General features: G+C 42.1%; 1 protein-coding gene across 1 annotated transcript in view; it reads right to left on the bottom strand.

The window, feature by feature from the left end:
• igsf21a (immunoglobin superfamily, member 21a) overlaps positions 1 to 24,591 on the bottom strand; it is a 265,795-nt gene that overhangs the window by 83,311 nt on the left and 157,893 nt on the right. The window contains exon 5 of the mRNA XM_052039435.1: positions 298 to 413. Within this exon, the coding sequence (XP_051895395.1) occupies positions 298 to 413 (116 nt within the window). The remainder of the gene's footprint in view (positions 1 to 297; positions 414 to 24,591) is intronic.

The raw sequence follows: 24,591 nt of genomic DNA, 5'->3' as shown, positions 1-24,591 counted from the left end.
CTTCCACAGGTCATGCCTGACCTGCTGAGTGTCTTGAGTTTGTATTTCCCATCAGTCTGATTTAGATTTTATCTGCCTCTTTAGAAAGAAAGAGCAGGCCAAGAACCAGCTTACTGGTGGGGCAGCTACCGGTTCCTGTTAAAAGTTGCCATGCCTTGGACATCCCTCATTGCCTGGTACCACCGCACCACAGATAGTCATTACCCTGGCTTCACAACATAGCAAGGACTAAACTCAGAGAATGAGGGAGATAAAGAAACTAAATCACTTTGCCCCTCTCTTATGCTGTGAACATACCGTGGGGGCTGGTTTTCCTCCAGAAACGATGCAAACCAACGTGAAGTTCTGGGCCTCGTAGCGACTGAAAGGGGCCGGTGCATCTGCTGCGATGACAGAGATTGATGAAGGGGGTGCTGCAGAATAAAAACATGTGAATTTTCAATACATCCTTTATGGCATTACAGCAGAAGCTAGTACATTTCATCAAGGGACCGCAGGGGCAAACGAGCATAGTCTGTTGTCACTCAGAATCAGACAAAGGTGCCTTTACTGTCTAAACAAGTTTTGTCCCTTTATTGTGGTGAGTCTCACTGGATTTGAGGTTTGCTGCCTAAGCACTGCACTGTAAAGATGTTATTTTATTCTTTATATTTGAATAAATACATAAAAACAATTAAAAATTAGACCTGTAGTCAAAAGAAATAAAATTGCATGACTCCAGAGAAAAGGTGGAGGGGAATGGGACCAGCTTGGTTTTAGTTTATTAGAACATAGAACATAGAACAATTACAGCACAATTCAGGCGCTTCGGCCCACAAAGCTGTGCCGAACATGTCCCTACCCTAGAAATTACTAGGCTTACCCATAGCCCTCTAATTTACTCAGCTCCATATACCTATCTAACAGTCTCTTGAAAGACCCTATCGTATCAGCCTCCACCACCGTTTCCGGCAGCCCATTCCACGCACTCACCACTCTCTGAGTAAAAAACTTACCCGTGACATCTCCTCTATATCTACTCCCCAGCACCTTAAACCTATGTCCTCTTGTGGCCACCAATTCAGCCCTGGGGAAAAGCCTCTGACTATCTACCCTATCAATACCTCTCATCATCTTATACACCTCAATCAGGTCCCCCCTTATCCTCCGTCTCTCCAAGGAGAAAAGGCCGAGTTCCCTCAACCTGTTTTCATAAGGCATGCTCCGCATTCCAGGCAGCATCCTTGTAAGTCTCCTCTGCACCCTCTCTATGGCTTCCACATCTTTCCTGTAATGAGGCGACCAGAACTGAGCACAGTACTCCAAGTGGGGTCTGACCAGGGACCTATATAGCTGCAACAATACCTCATGGCTCCTAAATTCAATTCCCCGATTGATGAAGGACAATACACCATATGCCTTCTTAACCACAGAGTCAACCTGCACCGCCACTTTGTGCGTCCTATGGACTTGGACCCCAAGATCCCTCTGATCCTCCACACTGCCAAGAGTCCTACCATTAAGACTATATTCCGCCAACATATTTGACCTACCAAAATGAACCACTTCACACTTATCTTGGTTGAACTGCATCTGCAATAATATGTACATTTTTGTCACATGTACCAAGATACAGTGAAAAACTTTGCTTGCATGTCATCCAATCAGATCATTCTGTACATCAGTACATCGAGATAGAAAAAACAGAATGCAGAGTATAGTGTTGCAGCTGCAGAGAAAGTGCAGTGCAGATAGACAAATAAAATGCATGGGCTACAACGAGGTAATTTGGAAGATTGATAATTCACCTTTAGCGTATGAGAGGTCTGTTCAAGTGTCAGCTGCATAGCTCCTGGAGAGACAGCACAGAATGGATGGGTTGAATGACCTCTTGTGCTATTCTCATCGTACACTTTGATGAAAGGTTTACTTCACTGGTCAATTTATTGACACAGTACCAAGTAATTTGCCTCATCAGTGGTCACTAACTTTGAACTCCTATTCACCATTATCTAATCACATACATTTGACTCTGTTTGCTGCTGGTGAGTTGAAAGCTGTAGGGAACAACCTCCTGTCCTGAACTCGGGCCCTGATCTGTATCGGCACTTCAGTACTGAGGGAGGCCTGTGCTGCTAGAAGTGCTGTACTTTGGATAAGATCCTGCCTTTCAAAAGCAAAAACTGCAGATGCTGCAAATCTGAAAGCAACCAAAATGTTGGAAATGCTCAGGTCAGGCAGCAGTTGTGGTGAAAGAAACTGTGGTGAATGTATCAAGTTAATGACCTTTCATTAAAACGATCTGTCGATCTGTTGAGTGTTTCCAGAATTTGCTGTTTGTATTCTCATGGTTTCAGATGAATGTTGAAGATCTGATGAAATTTTCCAAGGAAAGCTTGACGTTACCCAATAAATCTCCAGACTTACAGACTGACAATTCAGCCATTCAGATATCTCATATTTCATTCAGACTATTTACATTCCCCATTAATTTTCTTCCATTTTCTCTGAAGGCAGTGAAATGTTCTTTTTGTCTCACCTCATTAACCACATTTTGTATTTAAACAGTCAACATCAACAAAGTATTTTGGAAATTCACCCCATCCAGAAATGACCTTCACATACCCTGCATTTGCCACCAGGCATCACCAGGAGCAGGGAGCTGGAAACTTATATCTGAAGTGAGATGGACTTGTTTGGACTCAGTTTGAACTAGAAGTCCAAGGGTCACATCTGTCCAAACAATATTCCCTTGGTACCCACTACAAAGAAAAAAATGAATTTGCCTGGGGGTCTCTATGCAACAAACAATTTGCTGGAGGAACTCAGCAAGTCGAGCAGCATTTGTAGGAGGAAAGGAATTGTCTACATTTTGTGTCAAAACCCTGCATCAGTACGTCACTTTCCTTTTCCTTTCTAATTCCTTTCCCCCCCACAGATGCTGCTCGACCCGCTGAGTTCCTCCAGCAGATTGTTTGTTCCTTCATATTCCAGCATCTGCAGTCTCTTGTGTCTCTCTTGGAGGTCTCTATGACCTGAAATTATGGAATAGATTGAGTCCATCTCTACTCATGTACCCTAAAGATCCCACAGTTCCAACCTCCACTCCAAACTCCCTGAACCTTTTACCCTTTATGCATGGTTCATATGTCAGTTTCTGAATCATCTGTTCTTGCTCTGGCTGATGGCAATTTGGACCTTAACCTTGTATAAGTTTACAACTCATCCCAGGTAGACAGGACGTAGATCTCATCCAGCTCATTTACTGACATGAATGTAAACAAATTGTCCACACACAGATCTCTGAATGTGGCAGGGCATGTTGATAAGCCTATTCAATATGCATTTGGTATCCTTGACTTTAAAAACAGAGCTGCAACAAACAAAAGCAAGAAAGTAACCCTAAGTCACTGATTAGTCCTGTGGTCTACTGTGAGCACCAGACACTAGAAGAAATGTGCAGATCTTGCAGGGGATGCAGAGGAGATTTACTGGAATGGAACCAGGGATAAATGCCTGGAGAGAGACTGGAGAAGCTGAGGTTGTTCTCCCTACACCAGAAAATGTTGAGGAAAAGAATTAATTTGTTCATAATAATGGAGGAGTTTTGATGGGACTGACAGTAGATATTTCCACTAGGAGTAGGAATGGTAGCACCAGAGGATGAAATATAAGGTGACTGTAGAAAGCTGCCAATGCGGGAAGGGGAATGGGCAAAATTGATGTTACACAGCAAGTTATTAATAAGAATGTGCTGCCTGAAAAAGTGCTAAAAGTATATTCAATTTTAACTTTCAACAGAAGATTAGATAAAATTCACCAGGGCTACAAAGAAAGGGAAGCAGAAAGGAACAAATAGATTAGCTTTACCAAGGAGACAAATTACATCGTCTTGCACTACATATTTCTTTGGACAAATAGTTAAGACACCATTTTCTCATCTAGTTTCCATGGTTTGGATTTAGCTTGAGGCATGTTTCCCTTGTAATATCACAACTGAGTAAGCTTGGAGTGGTCAAGGCCAATTTCATTGGCTAATGCCTTCATCCACCCCAAACCCATACAAAAACTCACTGCATGTTACCTGCTCAAGAAACAGATAAAAATTTCCAATCTAACCTTGTGTTAACAGGTAAAGACAGCAAACCCCATAACAGGGAAGATCCCAGGTTATAAACTGTCTTCAGCTACGCTCATATCCCCTCGAAATAGCTGAATATGGTTGACGATACTATCCTCCTCCAGTGGTAGAGTGTGCACATTGGGTTCTCAATGTCCTTCACAGTTCATGCCTGTCAAGGTTTACTTGGCTGAGGTAATAGGAAGGGGAGCCTGCACCCCAGCCACTCTCAACACAGAGGGGAGGGAAGTGGAATAAGGGAGACATCCTACCTAGAGGTTAACCTCAATTTTAGTCTTTGTGAGCAAACTGCTGCATTGAAATGATTGGAATAAATCAACCATCAGATTGCAGTTTATTATAATTGTACAGGAAGAATGAAAGGTAAAGAGAGGGCAACATGCGCCTCATCTAATTACAGCTTGCCACCCTGACCTCTATTAATATTCTCTGTCTAGATTAGACTCCTTATACTAATGGATGCCTCACAGTGCAGCAATAATTTGTTACAACACTGATACAAACATCGTCCCTTTGTGATCTTGTAATCAGCCAAATTTTCTGATGCCGTACTAATTTGATGTCACTCATGACATTAATCAGCTGCTCCAGTTGTCATTGAAATAACAATGGAGCACTAGGATGGTGTGAATGAAGCTGGATGCTGAGTGCAAGAATAAAAACAGATAATGCTGGAAATACTCAGCAGGTCAGGCAGCATCTGTGGAAAGAGAAACAGAGTTACTGTTTGAGCTCAAAGGTACTTTACCAGAACTGAGAAGGAGAGAAAACCACGTTTTAATTGCAGAGAAGCTGGGCGGGAGAGGGTGGGGGTGGGGTGGTGGAGGTTGATGGATGGATAGAACAAAGGGAATATCTCTGATACTAGGGTTGCTGTGAGGATGGATTGTTAATGGGGCTGGCAGTGACAAAAAAGTGTGATGTATTGCAAATAGCAGGTCAGGGTATGCTAATGGAGAGGCAAAAAAAATGGCCAGAACTGATGTAAACAGAGAGAGAGAGTTATTGGAAGTTGGAAGCTTATCACCAGGACAACCCAAAACTAAACTGTCAGACACCTTCCCAAGAGATGGTCACCTTGCTACACTTGAACTGGAAACTTGTGCTCTCTAGCTGCTATAGAAAATTTCTTTCCTGTTTCCCAGAGTGTGCCGACAAGCTGAAAGAAAGATCACAAGCTCACAAGACAAGGGAGCAGAAGCAGGCCATTCGGCCCATCGAGTCTGCTCCAAGGAAGGGGAAATAGAAATGGGGAATGGGGGAAGAAAAAAAAACTATTCTAATCCCAATTTCCGGACTTATCCCCATATCCCTTGATATCCTGACTATTTAGATATCTATCTATCTCCTCCTTGAACGCCCCCACTGATCTGGCCTCCATTGCTGTACGTGGCAAGGAGTTCCACAAATTCACCACCCTCTGGCTAAAGAAATTTTTCCTCATCTCTGTTTTGAAACTGCACCCTCTAATTCTAAGATTGTGCCCTCTGGTCCTGGACTCACCCACCAAGGGAACCAGCCTAGCCACATTTACTCTGTCCTTTCCTATCAATATTTTAAATGTCGCTATGAGGTCCCCTCTCATTCTTCTGTACTCCAGTGAGTACAGTCCAAGAGCCGACAAACGCTCCTCATACGTAAGCCTTTTCATTCCTGGAATCATCCTCGTAAATCTCCTCTGTACCACAGATGTCCCCACCTCACAGGAAAGCCAATTCTTCTTCTACAGTCATTACTAGCAGGTTATTAGATGACTCAACATATTACTAAACTTGTTCCCCCAGAAAGATCTACACTGGTTTGGATAATGTCAATGAACTACAGATAACTCACACAATGTGTAAAACTGTTCTTAGAAGGTCTATCTCTCTCTTGGCCACAGGATAATGCTTTTTTAATGAACACTTCATATAAAAATTGTGAGGGGATTTCCAATTTTAATAAATGTTATCAATTATTACTGCAAATTCTGTGCATCACTAATGGTCATTTACTAGACAGGAATCTTCGAAATTTATCAATACCAATACTGCTTAAAATGGGTGAGGAACAAGGGAAAAATTGCATGTTAGGTCAGGCTTCAAGCTGTTTCATGACAGATGTATCAATGGTCTTTGCTCATTAGCGAGATGCCTGTGGTGTAGATGGTCAATGATCCTGATTCAATCTGTTTCAGAGAAGGAACAGTGCACAGAGATTTGTGCAGCTTCCCAAAAGTTGTGGAAGCAGAACTTATTACAAAGCCACATCTGCAACATTTCTCTTTTGGTTGGCTAAGTTTATGGAAGCAAAGGATGTGGAAGCTGCCCATTTATAACCAAGTGAAAGATGGCAAACTGAACTGATGTGCACTTACATTGGTCAGTTGAAAAATGCTTCTTGATGAGAAAACTAATGTGTCAATTTCCTGCTAATTCTTTTCCAGTTTATTAACATTAATGTTCTACTTTGTTAAATCAAATGCATCTCTATGGGGACAAATACTTCATCACTGTACCTTACTGCTGGCACTGAAAATTTAGCCAGCCCTAATTTCACTTTGCTAATTGGAAATAGATTAATATATGGTGGAGAAAAATTGCGAGTCTATAGAGAAAGGGCAGATGGATGGAATTAGAGAGTTGCTCTGGTAGAGAGCAGGCATGGATATGATGGACCAAATGGCCTCCTTCTGTGCTGTAACCATTTTATGAACCCAAGGATATCTCTGCATTTCGGTAGCAGCTTAACATCTAAACCCTCCTTATAGTATAATGTTGCCACTGAAAGCATTAGCAGTGCCAGAGAGCATCATCCATTGTAATTGACCAAGGGTTTCTGATATTCTTTATAATATATTGATTTTTTTGGGATGAGGACATTGTTGGCAAGGCCAACATTTATTACTCATCTCTAATTATCCTTGAGAAAGTGGTGACAAGCCACATTCTGGAAGCACTGAAGTCCTTCAAGTGAAGGAGGTCATACAGTGCTGTTGAGGAGGATTCCAGCATTGAGACCCGGCAACCATGAAGGAACAGCCAATATATTTCCAACTCAGGATGGCACGTGACTTGGAGGGAACTGCAGTTGTTGGTGTTCCCATCTACCTATTGCTCTTGTGCTTCTTGGTGGGAAAGCATGTATGTTTAGGAGATACTGTTGCACTGACCTAGGTGAGTAAGAACAGCACATTTTTTGAAAGGCACAGACAGCAAGCAGCCTGTGTGCAGTGATGATGAAGGCAATGAATGAATGTGTAGGGTGCTCAAGGAAGTGCCAATCATGTGGGCTGCTTCCCCCTCGATGGCACTGAGCTTCTTGAGAGCTGTTAGAACTGCAGATAAATAAAATAAAGCCTGTTTGTGGTGGGCAGGTTGCAATGTACATCTGCTGATATGAATGTGCGATAGCTCAGATTAACATGTTACAAGACTGCAAGTTGTACAGGCACTAATCTATCGAAAAGCCCAGCCTGATTATTCATGCGAATTCAGGCTTATTGAGAAAGCAACAAGAAAGGCATTCTCATGGAACAGGGAAGGAGGCTTTATATTAGGAAGAAGTAAGCATTGTTTGTGAATGAAAATGTTGTAAATTTATTTTACTAGCTAATCAATGAAGGTCTCTAACGTGAACTGTTAACTCTGTTTCTCTTTCTTTACCTGCTGAGTGTTTCTAGTACTTTTTTTGTTTTTATTTCAGTTTTCCAGTATCTGCAGTTTTTTTTGAATTTTAATCAACTGGCATGATAAGATATTCCCAAAGTTCATTCCTCAATCATTGCACAAATAAACTGCCATATCTTTGTTTTGCGTTATTGATACTCCTGGCTAAAGAAGCACCATTGTATTAATCAGAACAGAAATAGCGGAAGTGTTTCTTCCAAAAGGAGACCATGAAACTGCTCCTGGAAATGGGGTCTCCAGGACTTTCTGGAGGAGTCTCTACCTTATCCCTACATGGCATGAAAGGACAACAACATATCTGTGGCTAATTGGTATGGCAACTGCTCTGCCCAGGGCCACAAGAAACTGCAGAGAGTTGTGGACACAGCCCAGCACGTCACGGAAACCAGCCTCCCCTCCTTGGACTCTGTCTTTACCTCTCGCTGCCTTGGCAAAGCAGCCAGCATAATCAAAGACCCCACCCACCTGGGTCATTCACTCTTCTCTCCTCTTCCATCAGGTAGAAGATACAGGAGCCTGAGGGCACGTACCACCAGGCTTAAGGACAGTTTCTATCCCACTCTGATAAGACTATTGAACCCTTATTAGACCCTTATATGATGAGATGGACTCTGACTTCACGATCTACCTTGTTATGACCTTGCACCTTATTGCACTGCACCTTCTCTGTAGCTGTGACACTTCACTCTGTACTGTTATTGTTTTTACCTGTACTACCTCAATGCACTCTGTACTAACTCAATGTAACTGCACTGTGTAACGAATTGACCCGTAAGGTCAGTATGCGAGACAAGTTTTTCACTGTACCTCGGTACAAGTGACTATAATAAACTAATATCAATACAAATTGTGAAAGAGAAGTAAATTTGCACATGTAGTCATCCCAGTGAAGAGCTTCATTTGATGAGAGTGTATCACACTTGGGGAACAGGAACAGTGTGGCCTGATTCACCATGCATATGGTTTTACAGAAGGTAGCCCATATTGAGCTTGTCTTTAGAATTCCCACTGCATGGTCTTGCTGTCTGAGGCTCTGTAGTGGGACCTTTAAATATTACTGACCTCCCAACTGCTTCAAGGACTGTTTACACAGATGGTGGGTTGAGAAATCCGGGGCCTCCCCTGGGAAGAGAATGAGAAGCAGGAAAAGTCTGCTCCTTGCAGAAGTTTTAGGCAGGTCAGTAGGGCTCATGCAGTAAAAGTCAAGTCAAGTCAAGCGGAGTTAATTGTCACATGCACAAGTACAGTGTTATACATAAATTATACAAGACAGTGAAGAGAGAGAAAGAGAAAAAAAGACTGTGCAAAAACAAGAGCTGAGTACAAAACAAAGACACAATCAGAGACAAGTCCATGGTGTAAGAGGACATTACTGAGAAGCCTTCAGAGATACTGAGCAGCACATCAGCAACTCTAAACCCCTTCCAGACATACAGTCATGCAGCAAAGAATCAGGTCATTCAGCCTACAGGGCATATGCTGGCATTTTAGAGAGAGAGATCCAATTAGTTCCACCCCCGTTGCTCTTTTGCCATGACCTTGCAATGTTTTCACCTCAAGTATTTATCCAACTTCCTTTTCAGAATTAATATTAGGTCTGCTTCCAAGTGGTCTGGCAGAGTCTGAAGTTTAAGCAGTTGAAATGATGTGGCTGACAATCAATGAAAATGTCTCCATCCTGAGGTCTGTAGTGCAGCTGGCATGGCATATGCTGCAGTAGCCTCAGTAAGACCATAAGCAGACTGTGTGCATTACACGTCAATGCTCACACTGCAGCCCATGGGGAGCTTTGGATGACAAGCACAAGAAGCTGTGAAGGATTTTGTAAACTCATTAGGATGATGTGACTGCGGCTTCATATTAACTTCTCTCATTAGCATCAAGGCTGCAAACTACTTTACTGGAGGGACTCTGGTACCTTATACTGTGTTCCAATAACCTGCAGATGTATAAATATGCCCTCTGTAATGTGATGCAAACTAGTGTGTGTGGTTTGGTGACTGGTTTATATATGGGAGGCTGTCCCACCCCCTACGTCATTCCCTACTGGATGTTAGTAGGGAATTCTGATCTCTGACTCCTTTGAATTAGGGGCAACATCTCAGGAACATTCAGGGTTCCTTGGAGTTGCAAAGCAATATATTTCCTTGGTTATAGGGAGAAGGCATTCAGAACCACCAGCCCTTCTTCACTGCTCTCCCACCATCCTCCTTCAATGATGTTTTGGGAGCCACAGCTTGAAGGACTCTGGGGTATTAAACAGGCCACAACAGTGTATAAATACTTGTTAAATTGATTGCAGCCATTCACTTGCTCATCCTTCAGGGCTAGTTGTCATTGTTTCGCTGTGTTCTTGCTAATCATCATTGAATTTAGTATCTCAACTAATGGGAATATTATACAACTTCTCACAGTCAACATGAAGTCAGTTCTGAATGTGGTGGACTCAGTTACCTGGCCTAGCATGGTACCCTTGGTTCCATGCTTTCAGCTCGTCCGTGTCTTATCCTGATCCATCATGATATGACTGCAACATATTGAGCATTGGGCTGACATTGTGAAGTTTAAAGCCCAGTCTGGGGTTTTTATGAATGAGAATCAAGCCGATTCTGGAAGTCCCAGTTAACATGTTGGAAATCTAATCAGCCAACATTACAGTCTGCAAGCTGATAACGGGTTTCTCTGTGCAATTTCCAACATAACTCCTCCCACATGTGCTCATTGTTCTCTGCCCTTTGTTCAGTTTCTTAGCCTATCTCCAGGTTTATCCTGAAGAGTGACAACTTTGGGTTTAAATAAAAGTCTTCCATGTGGAGGTTCCTCGAAAAGATTTTTGGAAGCTGAGGTACACCAGAATCAGAATCAGATTTATTATCACTGACTCATATGATGTGAAATTTATTGTTTCACAGCAGCAGTACAGTGCAAAGACATAAAAATTACTATAAATTACAAAATAAATAAACAGTACAAAAAAAAAGGAATAACACGGTAATGTTCATGGGTTCATGGACCATTCAGAAGTCCGATGGCAGAAGGGAAGGGAGCCATAGAACTATTTCCAGTCCACTTGGGTTGCCATTTGTTCAAAGAGGTCAAGGGTGATCATGGTTTCTTTATGAAACCATGCTGATTACTCTTGTATGGATGATCCTCACTTTAACACCACATAATCAGTTCTACTATTTTTTGTGGAGTGGGAGTAAAATCAATGGATTGTTTTATTATTTTTAGAAATGGGTACCTCTGCTACCTTACTAAACCAGGCATACGTTGTGTGATCAGCAATGATCTAGACTAAGAATCAAGAGAATGCTAGTTCTTATCCCACAAATGGCTTTGAAAATTCAAAGCCAGTTCTTTAAAAATGTCAGATAAAATCTGTTATAAGTAAAAACAGCCACAAAGCTTTAAAAATCTCATTTAAGAAAAACAAGTTTGTAGTAGTCCTTTGGGGAAGGAAAGCAAATAGTGGAATCTTACATTTCAAAGTTGATGTTCAGCCATTTCTGCATTCTTTAGAGATGAAGGATTATTTTTCCATTTCTGTACTATAAGAAATTGACTGCAGGCTGACGGTGAAGGCGTAAGTGCATTGTAGGTCTGTTCACAGCCTGCTGGAGTGCTCTTCAGGTCAGCTAATTTACCAGTGATGACTTATATTGCCTCTAGCTGATATTGGGAAAGGGAATAGAGTACATGGAAACTTTGTCCAGAGTGGCATAAATAGTAGAGCTGTTGCCTCGCAGCTCTGACAGCCTGGGTTCAATCCTGACCTCCGGTGCTGTCTGTATGGATTTTGCAGTCCCCCCAGTTCTCCAGTTTCCACCCACATACTAAAGACGTGCAGGTCAGTAGGTTAATTGGCCACTGTGAATTACTCCTCATGTGTGGGTGAATGGTATGATCTGGGGAGGGGGGAGGGTGGGGGGGGGGGTAGGAGTTGAGGGGAGAGTAAGAAATGGGATTAATGTGGGATTAGTGTGTATGGGTGCTTGCTGATAGGCGCAGGCTTGGTGGACCGAAGGGCCTGTTCCCCTGCTGTATGACTCTATGCTTCTATGACCTGGAGCCAATGTCCATATGGTTATCACTGATGCAGCATGTAGTATTTATAGATTACGGGGAGATCTCTCACTCACCTTATTGCATGCATGTGTACACGCACCCGCCCTCTCTCTCTCTCACACACACACACACACACATACAAACACACACACTCTCTCTCTCTCTCTCTCTGTCCCACACACTCTCTCTCACACACACACTCTCACACACTCTATCTGTCACACACACACTGTCTCTCTCACACAAACACACAGACACTCTCACACACACTCTCTCTCACACACTTTCTCTCTCACACACTCTCACACTCACACACACTCTTTCTCTCACACACACTCTCACACTCTCTCACATACACACACACTCTCACACAAGCACACACTCTCTTGCACAAACATAATCTCTCACACACACTCTCTCTCCCTCTCACACACACACACACTCTCACACACACACTTTCTCTCTCTCTCCCTCACACACATTCTCTCTCTCACACACTCTCTCTCTCACACACACACTCTCTCTCTCACACAGGAAAATACTCTCTCACACAAACACACAGACACACTGTCACACACACACAGACACACAGACACACACACACACACACACACACACATTCTCTCTCACACACACAAATACACAAACACGCACACACACATATGCATTTCTGGAAATGCCTATGTGTCAAAACTGCCAAAACCAAGATTAAAATATAACAGTTAGCCCACTGCCACACAGTGGCAAAAGGATAGTTTTGTGGCGACTCACCGTCTAGTCGGGTGAACCGGCTCGGCAGTCGGGTCGTGCGGCGTCGGAGCGACGAGGCCCAAGATGGCGGCGGGCCTCGTCTTTCCGAGCGACGGGGAGAACCCGCGCGCGGGAAAGTCCTGATGACGTAGGACTTACGTCATTGCCGGTTTTTTTGGGCGGGAGTTTTTCTCCCTTAAAGGGCCCGCACAAGGCGGGAAAATAAACCAGTTCTGTTTGGCAATCCTCCGAGTAGAGTCTTGTTTTATTCCACGGTAGCAACCGCTACAGTTTAAAGAATGGACTGTTGTAAAATAAGAAGGTTTTTCCATCTGGTTTATAACAAAGATGTCTTGCAGCAATCAAGATTCCCTCAGATCTGAAGGCTGTAAGAAATTGTTGATAATTTCATGACAATTGAAGAAATGTTTGTTATGTTAGACATACCCAGCCCAGCTCAAATTTTGGAAAGGGAGTCATCAATCTGCTTCAATGAGCAAACACTATCAGGGCTCAATTAATGCAAAGAATTGAGATAAAGAACTATTTCTGTGATGCTTAAAAGCTACAGGTTTAGAGATATATATCTGCCATTAGATGGACTTCCTTGTTTGTATGCTCTACATGTATTATATTCCACTTCCAAATTTTCTTTCCTTTGTCTTAAAGTATCCTATTTGCAAAATATTTAACCTTTTGGAATAAATTGAAAGGAGATATCCCAAAGAGCTGAATAAATGTACACATATTCCACCCTGAGATGAGAGAGTGTCATCTGAGGTGTCCTGGGTTAATCACCATGTCTCTTTTGACGCTGGATTTGTTTTGCCTGGCTTAGTAACTTGTTCTCAACTTGCATTCCCAACAATGCCACTTAATTTGGTACATTTCATAATGAGGTGCATTTTGTTTTGGGCTGTGAGGGGAAAGCTATTTTCCAATTAACCTTGTAAATTAAATTTAATTGGCATGTTTCATCAGGCAGTTATATCCTTAAACCTTACTTTGAGATTTCTATTTGAAATTAAAACAATTTATATTAATATATAAAAAAAACTTGGTATCAGCCCGGAGGTGACAATCAGACACCAACCCATGGGCAATTTTAAATGAAGGGCCACATAGTTATATATAATACAATTATTTTTATTATCTGTCCAGTAACAGTGGACTGATTTTGTCACCATTTCTCAAAATACCCATAAAACAGACTGGTTTAAAGGGGTGTTAAAGATCCCTATTCTGAGAGGATTAGACAGCTCTGGCGGGTCAATGCACCTCTCTCGGCCAGCAAGCTAAATATCTTATGTCACTGCCCTTACTAGGATCTTGCTGTCCACAACTTGACAGCTGGACAGGGATTCACAGTATGAGAAGTAACGGATGATCTAAACGTGTGGGAGAACCAGCGTCTCCCATGTTTCCCTTCCTCTTACAATAAGTTCTATTCAGGTTAGAGATTTATAACTGCAAGAGTGACCATGAAGGCTGTGAGACTGTTGTAAAAGTCTGCTAATATCTACCAGGGAAGGGAAGATTCCACCCTACCCCACATGTGACTCTAGTTCTACATGATGTGGCTGACTCTTGGTGCACTTGGTGCAAGGGATCAACACAAACTCCCTGCCACCTTCTTGAATGTCCCAAGAAAGAGTTAAATATTATAACATGGTGAAAATATGGGTGAGTTTTCAGATTGTCCAGTTTACAAGGGCTAAGCATATGAAGCTAAACTGCTAGTGCAAAGCTTTAGTAGATTCACATGTGTATTGAAGATATCTAGTACCACAAATCTCAGACTAGAGATTGCTGCTGGTGGTTTCCCATATCATCACTGGTAGAGCTTGAATCATCAGTATAATCAGACATAACTCTTGTAATGTGGCCTTGAAGAAGATGCTACGGCTTAGATTCTTCAACAGTCGGTAAAATAAAACTCCAATCGGCAATTGAAGATTTATACTGAGATTTGTAATATAGGAAAGGATTCCTGCAGACCTGTGATAGAGTGCATCAGCTAAATATTGGTTCCTGTGTTAATTTTATTTCTGCTGATTTGTAGCTGAATGGCAGTTGGCAGTGGTTTGAAAGAATCTCTCTCATACTTCTCCATCCCTGTTGGTACCTTCTGTCACATACTGTGCTTGCTTATTTTGTGGTAATCATGATGAGGGATATCAGCTGTAGGCAATAAGACAATATCCCCATGTTCCAACTCCAAACCCAGATCTAGTACTACCTGGTTAAGTATATATTCCCCAGTGACATGCCTCAACACTCTTCCTGCACCAGTTTATCATGACCTGCATTGGTCAGCACTGCTGTCCTAGTCAGATTATCTATTTAATGTTAACCTGCACAATATTAGGACTGAGTAGTTCAATAGACTGATGCCCTTTAGGAATGGTTGGGACTGCACAGACAAGTGCATTTATGTCCAGTCCCATTCTCTCAAAGAGATGAGTCTTACCCTCTCTGAACCCAGGATGGAGGGGAAATCCAAGACTCGTCAAATTGCTCTTTTGAAGAAAAGTATGTCATTCTCATTCATTCTCATTTATTATTCTTTCTAAAGTATTTGTTATCAATTATTCCATTCATTAAATACAGACATATATCATTTCTAATCCAATAAATTGAAGAATGCCTGAAAACATAATTTTATTTTTTAACTGTCACCTCATTTCTCTGACAAGATATAGGTAATACTTTCAATTACCATTTTCAGATCTTCTGCCATTTATTAAATGGTTGATGGAGTGAAAGTGATCTCTTGGACAACCAACCAAATGTTGTGGTCCTGTTTATAGCAAGGTCCATGTTAAACATAAGAATATAAGAATTGGGAGCAGGAGTGGGCTATTTAGCCCTTCGAGCCTGCTCTGACATTCTTAAGTATCATAGCTGATCTTCTATATTAACATTGTTTTCTTACTTTATCCCCATGTCCCTTGATTCCCTTAATATCCAAAATCTGTTTTGAATGAATGCAATGAATGAGCCTCCACAATCCCCAATAGTACAGAATTTTAAATAATCACCACTCTCGAGTAAAGAAATTTCTTCTCAACTCAGTCCTAAATGACCACATTCTGACACAGTGGCCCTTGATTCTACACTTCTCGTCCTCCCCGCACCAAACCTGATGAGCCTTGTAAGGACTTTCTAAGTTTCAATGAGGTCACCTCTCATTCTTCTAAACTCCAAAGAATACATGCCTACTCCAGTCAATCCATCCTCAGGTAGCATTCCAGTCTTGTAAATCAATGCTTGCACTCCCTCTATGGCAGATATATCCTGTTTTAAGTAAGGAGACCAAAACTGTGTACAGTACTCCAGGTGACACTTCATCGAGTCTCCACATAACTGCAGTAAGACCTCTTTCCTCCTGTTCTCATATCCTCTTGCACTAAAAACCAATGTCAGCATTTGCCCTCCTTGCTGCACTTGCATGTTAGATTTCATTGACTTGTGCACTAGCACACCCAGATCCCTTTGAATATCAACATTTCCTAATCTGTCTCCATTTAAAAATAACTACTCTGTTTTGTGCATCAAAGTGGATGACCTCACTTTTGCCACATTATATTCCATCTGCCATGTTCCTGCCACTTACTTATCTTGTCTATATCCTCTTGAAGCTCTCAGTTAATCTCTAAATTGGATTTTTGGCAGAAAACATTGCTTTTAAAACTAGTTTCAGCAATTGAAAATTGTCTTTTAAATAAAATCTTACTTCAAATTGTAAAGCAGGTGATGAAACCAAGGAAGCAAATCCCACACACAGCCCACCACCTATGCTGTTTGTTCCTGTCTCTGATCCAACCAGTCTACTGGCATCTAAAGGCTAAGGCCCATAAAATCTTGTGGACTAAAGAATAGATAGTGGATGGAAAGAGCACAGGAGATCCATCAACTCATTGACAACCATGATATGGGTGGATTATTCAGGGTTAATAAGAACATCCACGGCCCAGCCAGCCAAAGACCCAGCCAATTGAGTGAACACAAGAAAATAGGAGCAGGAGTAGGCAATCAGGCCCTTCAAGCCTGCATCATCATTTAATATGACCATGGCTGATCTACCATCTGCTCCCATTGGGCAGGAGGTATAGAAGCCTGAAGTCTCACACCACCAGGTTCAAGGACAGCTCCTTCCCTTCAACCATTCGGTTCTTGAACCAACATGCACAACCCTAATCACTACCTCAGTACAGCCACACTATGACCACTTTGAACTACAATGGACTTTTTCTTTATTCTAATTGTGTTCTTTCTTGCATAATTTTGTATAATTTATGTTGTTACTTTATGTTTTTCTTGTGAATATTGTGTACCTGATGCAATATGTCTATGATGCTGCTGCAACTAAGATTTTCATTGCACCTATGCATACATATACATGTGCATGTGACAATAAACTCGACTTTGACTTGGACTGTGCTGACCTCAACTCCTTTTCTGTGCCATTTCTCCCTACCCCTCTATTCCTTGATCTGTCAAATATTAATTCACCTCCACTTTAAATACTTCTATTGATCCAGATTCCACCAACCGTAGGGGAAGAGGATTCCAGAGATATAACACCCTCTGTGAGAATTTTCTGAATACCTCAATATTAAATGACTGGCTCCTTACCTTGTAGTTATGTCACCTTGTTCGAAACTTTCCCACTAGTGAAAACATCTGAACATTGACCCTGTCAACCCCCTTCGGATCTTATGCGTTTGAATAAGGTCACACTTCAGTTTTCTAAACTCCAAGGAGTACAGGTCCAAACTAGTTAGTCTCTCTTGCCAGGACAACCCTCTCATCCCAGTAATTAGCTTGGTGAATCTCCTTTGTACTGCCTCCAAAGTTACTACATCATATTTTGTAGGTAAGGGGGCCAAAACTGTATGCAGTATTCCAAATAGGACCTCGCCAACAATTGCAATAAAATCTCCCTATTTTTGAACTCCAACCCCTTTGCAATGAAACTTATCAGAGACAGAGAGGTAAGCAGCACCCACTGGAAGGAGCACTTCAAACTGAGATTCTTCTCAGCTGAGATTCTGTCTTGGTCGTGAGTGTCTTTGACTCCTTTACACAGCGTGCTATCTGCTACAAGCTTGGTCCAGCCCAGCATGTGTTTGAAAAGACCATCTAACAGCTGAAGAACGTCAAGGCTTCTGCAGCAGACAAAATCCCTCCTGAAGTATTCAAACATGACAAATTCACGACCTCATCTCGCCCATCTGGGGACAGGAAAATATGCCACATGGTCTCAGAAATGTAACTGTGACCAACTTCAAAAGGCAAGACAAGCCTAACACAGTAACTACAGAGAGGCCTCCCTGCTGTTTCCAAAGGGAAAGTCATTGCAAGAATCTTCTTCAGCTGTTCCCAGAGTTGCAACAGGAACTGCATCCGTCAATCGGCACAATGGATATGACCTTCACTGTGTGATTAATCCAAGAATAAAGCAAAAGAGCAGCACCATACACTATACATGGCCTCTTCTTGACAGAAGCCACCAACCCCATCAGCTGAGAGGGGATTATGGTGAATCCTTCTCAAATTTGGCTATCCACAGAAATTTGCAACCATGTCTACCAAACAATGACATGCAAGCTGTGATCCAAACCAATGGGTCCAGCATTGACCCATTCCCAGTGCAGACAGGTCAAACAAGGCTGTTAATCTTCCTCATCACAATACTGCATCTTGCCTCCAACAAGCTTTCAATTGGAGTGATGCTAATCTGCAGAACAAATAGGAAACTGTTCAACCTTTGTCCGGAACCACAGTCATCTCAACCCCATCGATAGATTCACAATTCACATGAATGCACATTTGGAGGCCACGCTGCAGGCCATTGTTAACTTCTTCACTGAAGCATACGAGAGCATGGGCTTTACACTAAACATCTGGGAGATAAAGTCCTCTTCCACTTTGCTCCTGGCACATAACACTGTCGTTTGACAATCAAGGTCCACAGCATGTGGGTTACTTTCCATATTTCAGGAGTTACCTCTCAGCAAACTTTCATCAATGATGAAATTCACCACCACCTCCTGTGCCTCAGCATAGTCTTCAGCAGACTGAGGAAAAGAGTGTTTGAAGATCCCAAACTTACCCTGGCACCAAGTTCATGATCTATGAACAGCAATGACCACCATCTTCCTAAATGTCTTGGAGATAAAGACAATCTACAGTCAGCACATGAACCACTTGAGAAACAGTACTGGTGCTACCTCGGTAAAGCCATTGGCAGGATAGCCATACCAATGTTACAGTGTTCTTCCCAGCATGCCCAGCATTCAGGTTCTGGTGACATTCAACCAACCCCGGTGAGCAGGCCACATTGTCCATATGCCTGACACTAGCACGGGCAGCCTGCTTGGCATTCCACCAGGCCAAGAGATTTACAGGAGAGCAGAGAAAATGCTTCAGGGACATAATAGAGTCATAGAGTCACACAGCACAGAAATAGGCCCTTCGGCCCACTGAGTCCGTGCTGACCATCAAGCACCCATTTGCACAGATCCTATTTTAATTCTCCCCACATCCCCATCAGCTCCCCCCAAATTCTGCCATTCATCTACATACTACCTATCAACCCGTTTACATCAAGGATGCTGAGGTCAAGAGGGTTGAGAGCTTCAAGTTCCTGGGAGTAAACATCACCAATAGACTGTCCTGGTCCAACAACATAGACATCACAGCCAAGGAAGTGCACCAGCGCCTCTACTTCCTCAGGAGGCTAAAGAAATTGGGCATGTCCCCTTTGACACTCACCAATTTTTATCAATGCACCATTGAAAGCATCCTATCCAGATGCATCATGGCTTGGTATGGCAACTGCTCTACCTGTGACCACAAGAAACTGCAGAGAGTTGTGGACACAGCTCAGCACATCATGGAAACCAGACTCCCCTCCATGGACTCTGTCTACACTTCTTGCTACCTCAGTAAAGCAGCCAACATAATCACCCCGTACATTCTCTCTTCTCCCCCCTCCCATTGGGCAGAAGAAACAAAAGCCTGAAAGCATGTACCACCAGGGTCAAGGACAGCTTCTATCCCACTGTTGTAAAACTGTTGAAAGGTCCCCTAGCACAATAAAATGGACCCTTGACCTCAATCTACCTCGTTATGACCTTGCACCTTATTGTCTACCTGCACTGCATTTTCTCTGTAACTGTAACACTTTATTCTGCATTTTGATATCGTTTTACCTGGTACTACCTCAATGCACTGTATAATGAATTGATCTGTATGGATGGAATGCAAGACAAGTTTTTCACTGTACCTCAGTACATGTGACAATAATAAACCAATTTACCAATTTACCACACAACTTTGGGATGTGGGAAGAAACCAGAGCACCCGGAGGAAACGCAAGTGGTCACAGGATGATTGTGCAAACTCCACATAGATAGCACCAGAGGTCAGGAGGGAATCTGGGTTGCTCGAGCGGTGAAGCAGCAGCTGTACTAGCTGCACCATTATACTGCCTGACTGTCTCAAAGCCTTCTTGAAAAACTGCTACAGCCTCATCAACTCTTGGGAATCCCTGGCTAGTTAGGCCTTAAAATTGAGAAGGAGCACCAGGTAAGGCACCAAGCATACAGATGCCATGGGAAAACTGCAGAAGGAGTGAGCAGCATCCCAAACAATCTAGGCATGCACCCCATCACCAACATCTGCCTGATCTGTGGCAGAGTAAGCAGATCCCACAAAGGGCTCTCAGCCACTTTAGAACCCACAGAATCTGAGTGGGAGCAAGTCATCCTCAACCCTGAGAAACTGACTAAAGAAGAAATGTTCACCTATCTCTCTAACTTCTTTCCCAGTACTGCCATGTGCAACACCTCCAAATTTTATCTCAACGTAATAGCTTATTTGAAGGGTTTCAGAACTTTTACATATCCCTGAGCAAAAGGTGTGGAGGGGGAAAAGCTTTGCAAGTTAATTTATCTTATTTAGGGTTTTTATTCGGGTTTTTGGGTTTGTTGCCTCCAGTGATGATCATTTCAAGTTTCATCCTACCTTAACTCCCAAAACCTTGATCTCCAAAATCAGTAAATGAAAATCAAAAACCCGCAGATGCTGGAAATCCAAAATAAAAACAGCAGGAAACAGGCTGTTTGACCTGAAATGCTAATCACATCTCTTTCCAAAGATACTGTTGAGTATTTGCAGAATTTTCTATTTTTATCTCCAAAGCCAGTATTGTGGATGTTGGCATCCTTTTACTGACCTTGCTGAACTTATCCAGTTCCCTCTCCCGAAGCTTATCGGTTTGGCCCCCTTATAACCTCAGTCAACTGTAGGTTGAAAACCCCTCGAATCCCTGACTGTAGGAATTTATGTGTCACCCCTCCCCACACTATCTTTTGCTGAAATGCCCCTCGCCTATCTTGCACTCTCTTATTACCTTCCTGAAGTCTGACTTGACATATCACTGAACCGTCTTCAAAATATACCTCTCCAACTGTGCCTTTGGTCACATTTCTACCTCTGCTTCTGCCTCTCCTTCCTTTATAAAGCAGATTGGTACTTTTGATAGTTTATATATAACTAGGAAGAAACACTTTCTGTTGGCATGGATCTCAGTAAATAGGGGAACAGACATAGTCAGCATACTAGCAGGAGGAAGTTGAAAAAGTTTATGTTGCATAGTGAGTTGTTTTGGATTTGGAAGAGAATTGGATAAACAGCTTGAGAGGGAAAAATCTCCAAGAGAAAGGCCAAGAGGAAGGATTAATTGGATAGATCTCTTGGAGCAGCAGCATAGACTCATAGGGCAGAATGGCTTCTATGCTGTAAGGCTCCAGGATCCTGTAAAAACACTACATAAGTGCACTTGTTGGTGGTGGATCTGCATTTTATTTCAGCTCCTTCCATCTCCTTATTATCTCTTCTTTGATGGATAGCATGCATAACACCACCAAGCTTTATTTCAATGCAACAGTACATTTCACAATTGTAATCATTTTTATGCAAAACCTTAGTCATTATTATCTGTTATTTTGGGCCTATGAATGCAATATTAAATGGTTTGTGGAACAAAAGTTTGCAAATTGATTTATTTTATTTCAGGCTTTACAGGAAATATTGTCCAAGATTATTAATGCTTGGCATTCTCATTATGAATGGTTGCCTAGTGTGGGCATTGAACCACACAGTCAGAAAAGCTCCAGGTTCCATGTCTGAATTACTGATCTGACCTGCGGCAGTAGTGAGGACTCTTCCACAGGCAGTTCCTTGGGTTCAGGGTGCCTTGTTCCCACTCCAGTTCTGTGGATTCTGAGGTGACTGATGAAGCCAATGTGAGATGTACAGACTCTTCCACAGATGGGGCCAGAGCTGATTAAAGAGGTGGGTAATTCATGAGGTGGCCATCACAACAGTTACATCTCCCCATAAAAGAAGAGTAATATTACAGTAAATGGAAAATAATTGCATATTCTTCTTCTGAAGCAGTCCCTAAGGATTGAGGATAACTTGTTTCCATTCCAATTCTGTGGGATCGGAGTTGACCAATGAGATCAATGTGGGACCTGCAAGCCTTGCCAAAGATGGGGCTGGAGGAGCGGGTGGGTAGTTTGGGAGGTGGTGCTTTCACTCTGTGTGTTCCTGACACATGGTGTTCGGGTTCTCAACACCATCCTGAGTGTTTCTTTTCCACTTTGAGAGGCCACAGACTAGAGATTCCCTGGAGCCAGTGCAGGTTTTGCATTTTTCAAGGAGGCTTTGATAAACATCCTTGAATCTTTTCTTCTGCCTGCCTTGTAATCTCTTCCTGTGACAGAGCTCAGAATAGAGTGTCTGTTTTGGGAAGGTTTACCTCAGGGTAATGGCATAAAGTGAATGATATCAAAGCAACCACACTGAATGGAATGGATTGTATGGTTTGGTATAAAATAGATAACCAATTCAATATTGGCCATTTCAGACTATTGTCCTAAGTTAAAATGACTCCCCAGTATTTATGAGGGATGGACTGAAGACAGTTGCCCCCAGTCTATCTCTGTTTGCATTGGTCACATTTTCTTTTTCTTGCTTCATTTCCCTGTTTACCTTTTACATAATGGGTCCTCTTTTCCCCCTGATTGCTTTGTTTCTTAAAACATAATTAAGTTGGGAAATGTGGTCTGAAACATAATCAGTTTTATAAAGAGCAGTGCATTTAGCAAGTAAACCTTTTATAAGTAATATTGCTCTCTCTACCAAAGCTGAAAGTGGACTGTACATTATCCAGCTTGGGGACTATGTTAGAAATAAAATCACTCCCTTATAAGACAAAGCAGTGTGAAGACTTGGCCTTGTAACCATCTGTTTCTCAATATTCAGCACATGGATGATGGGTTCCAGAAACCAAAGGGATGAGGAAAATGTGTAAGTGTGAATCTCAAGCAATTAACCTTTCACATACAAAAGTTTAGTATAACCATAATCCCTGATTCGAACAACTCAGAATATATTGGAAGATGAGTCAACTTAAAATATACATTCTTTTTTGATCCTCAGACATCTCATTTTAATAATCTGCTAAAATACTGCATTAGAAGAAAAAGTTACTACTGTGTGGTGGATATCTAAAAATTAGGAAGTAAAATATGCACAGCATCTGATGGCCTATTTGCAATAGCCTTGGGGATTTGGGTAAGGGCTGGCTGGAGTCAGCGTTGATTTTGACAAAAGGCTGGTTATTGGAAAATGACAAATACACTGGGAGAAAAAGCGCTGGTTTAACAGAGATAAGCAGGTCCTGTGATTATGTGCATGCTGTCAGCACTGCGCACTTAGTATTGAAATGACAGCATCACTGGGGGATTAAATGGCATCAAGTCTCTGAACTCAGAGATACCCCTCTTTAGATTTTAGGCTTGCCTATATGACCTTACTGTCACTTTCATAATAAGATATCATTCAGTATCCAACAACCAGGCACATTTCCCTTGTCAGACTAGTTTGTGATTATTCAGTGATCAAATTGATATCCTCTTCATTTAAATGATAATTTTTATTTATAAGTTTTAATAAAATCAAATTGTCTTTTTTAGCAAAATTAGAACCATCTCACATATTCTCGTTTTAATTAGATTTTTTTTTCTCTTCCCATTCAATACATGAATAAGTATGAACAGATCGCTCTTCACTATGTTGATGGATTAAGCATGACTTACAATGGCACACCTGCATTCTGCTGCAGAGGCCAAATGGAACTCTGGATCCTAGGCTGGGACTCAAATATGTGTATCCGTACAGGGGATGGGATGGGTGATTAATGTGCCATCATCACGGTTTACTCTTTGCAATAATAGCTACCCAGATCTCAACGTTTTCTTATTACTTTCCTTCTCTCCACACTGAGTTCTGCTGAGGAAGCTTCTCATGTGTGAGCCCAGGCAATGTGGCACGGCAAAGCTGTTTCAGAGCCAGCGCAGCAGAGCCTTGGCCTTTCCTCAGTCGTGGACATACATACAAATTAGGAGTGGGTCGCTCGGTCCCTCGAACCTGTTCCACCATTCACTAAGGTTGTTGCTGATCTCATTATAAGCTCAACTCTGCATTTTCAGCTACCCACAGTAACCTTTTATCCCCCTGCTTATCAGGTATCTGCTTACCTTTGCCTTAAAAATATTTAAGGACTCTGCTTCCACCAGCTTTTGAGAATTCCAAAGTCTCACAAGCCTCTGAGAGGAAAAGAAAGACTTCTACGGGTGACCCCTTATTTTTTAATAGTGACCCTTAATTCTTGCTTCACCCACAAGAGGGAACATCCTCATCACATCCACCCTGTCAAGACCTTTTATGTTTCCTTCATACTCTTCTGAATTTCTTATAAAACTGAAGCACAATCTCTCTACTTTTGTATTCATTCCCCCAACAGTGAATGAAAACACTCTGTTAGTTTTCCTACTTACTTGCTGCACCTGTATATTAGCCTATTTAAATCACGTATCTCAGCATTCTGTAATCTCTCACCATTGA

This window comes from Pristis pectinata, chromosome 26 (genome assembly GCF_009764475.1).
Source record: "Pristis pectinata isolate sPriPec2 chromosome 26, sPriPec2.1.pri, whole genome shotgun sequence".
NCBI classification, from domain to species: Eukaryota; Metazoa; Chordata; class Chondrichthyes; order Rhinopristiformes; family Pristidae; genus Pristis; species Pristis pectinata.
This window is presented reverse-complemented; position numbering and strand designations above follow the sequence as displayed.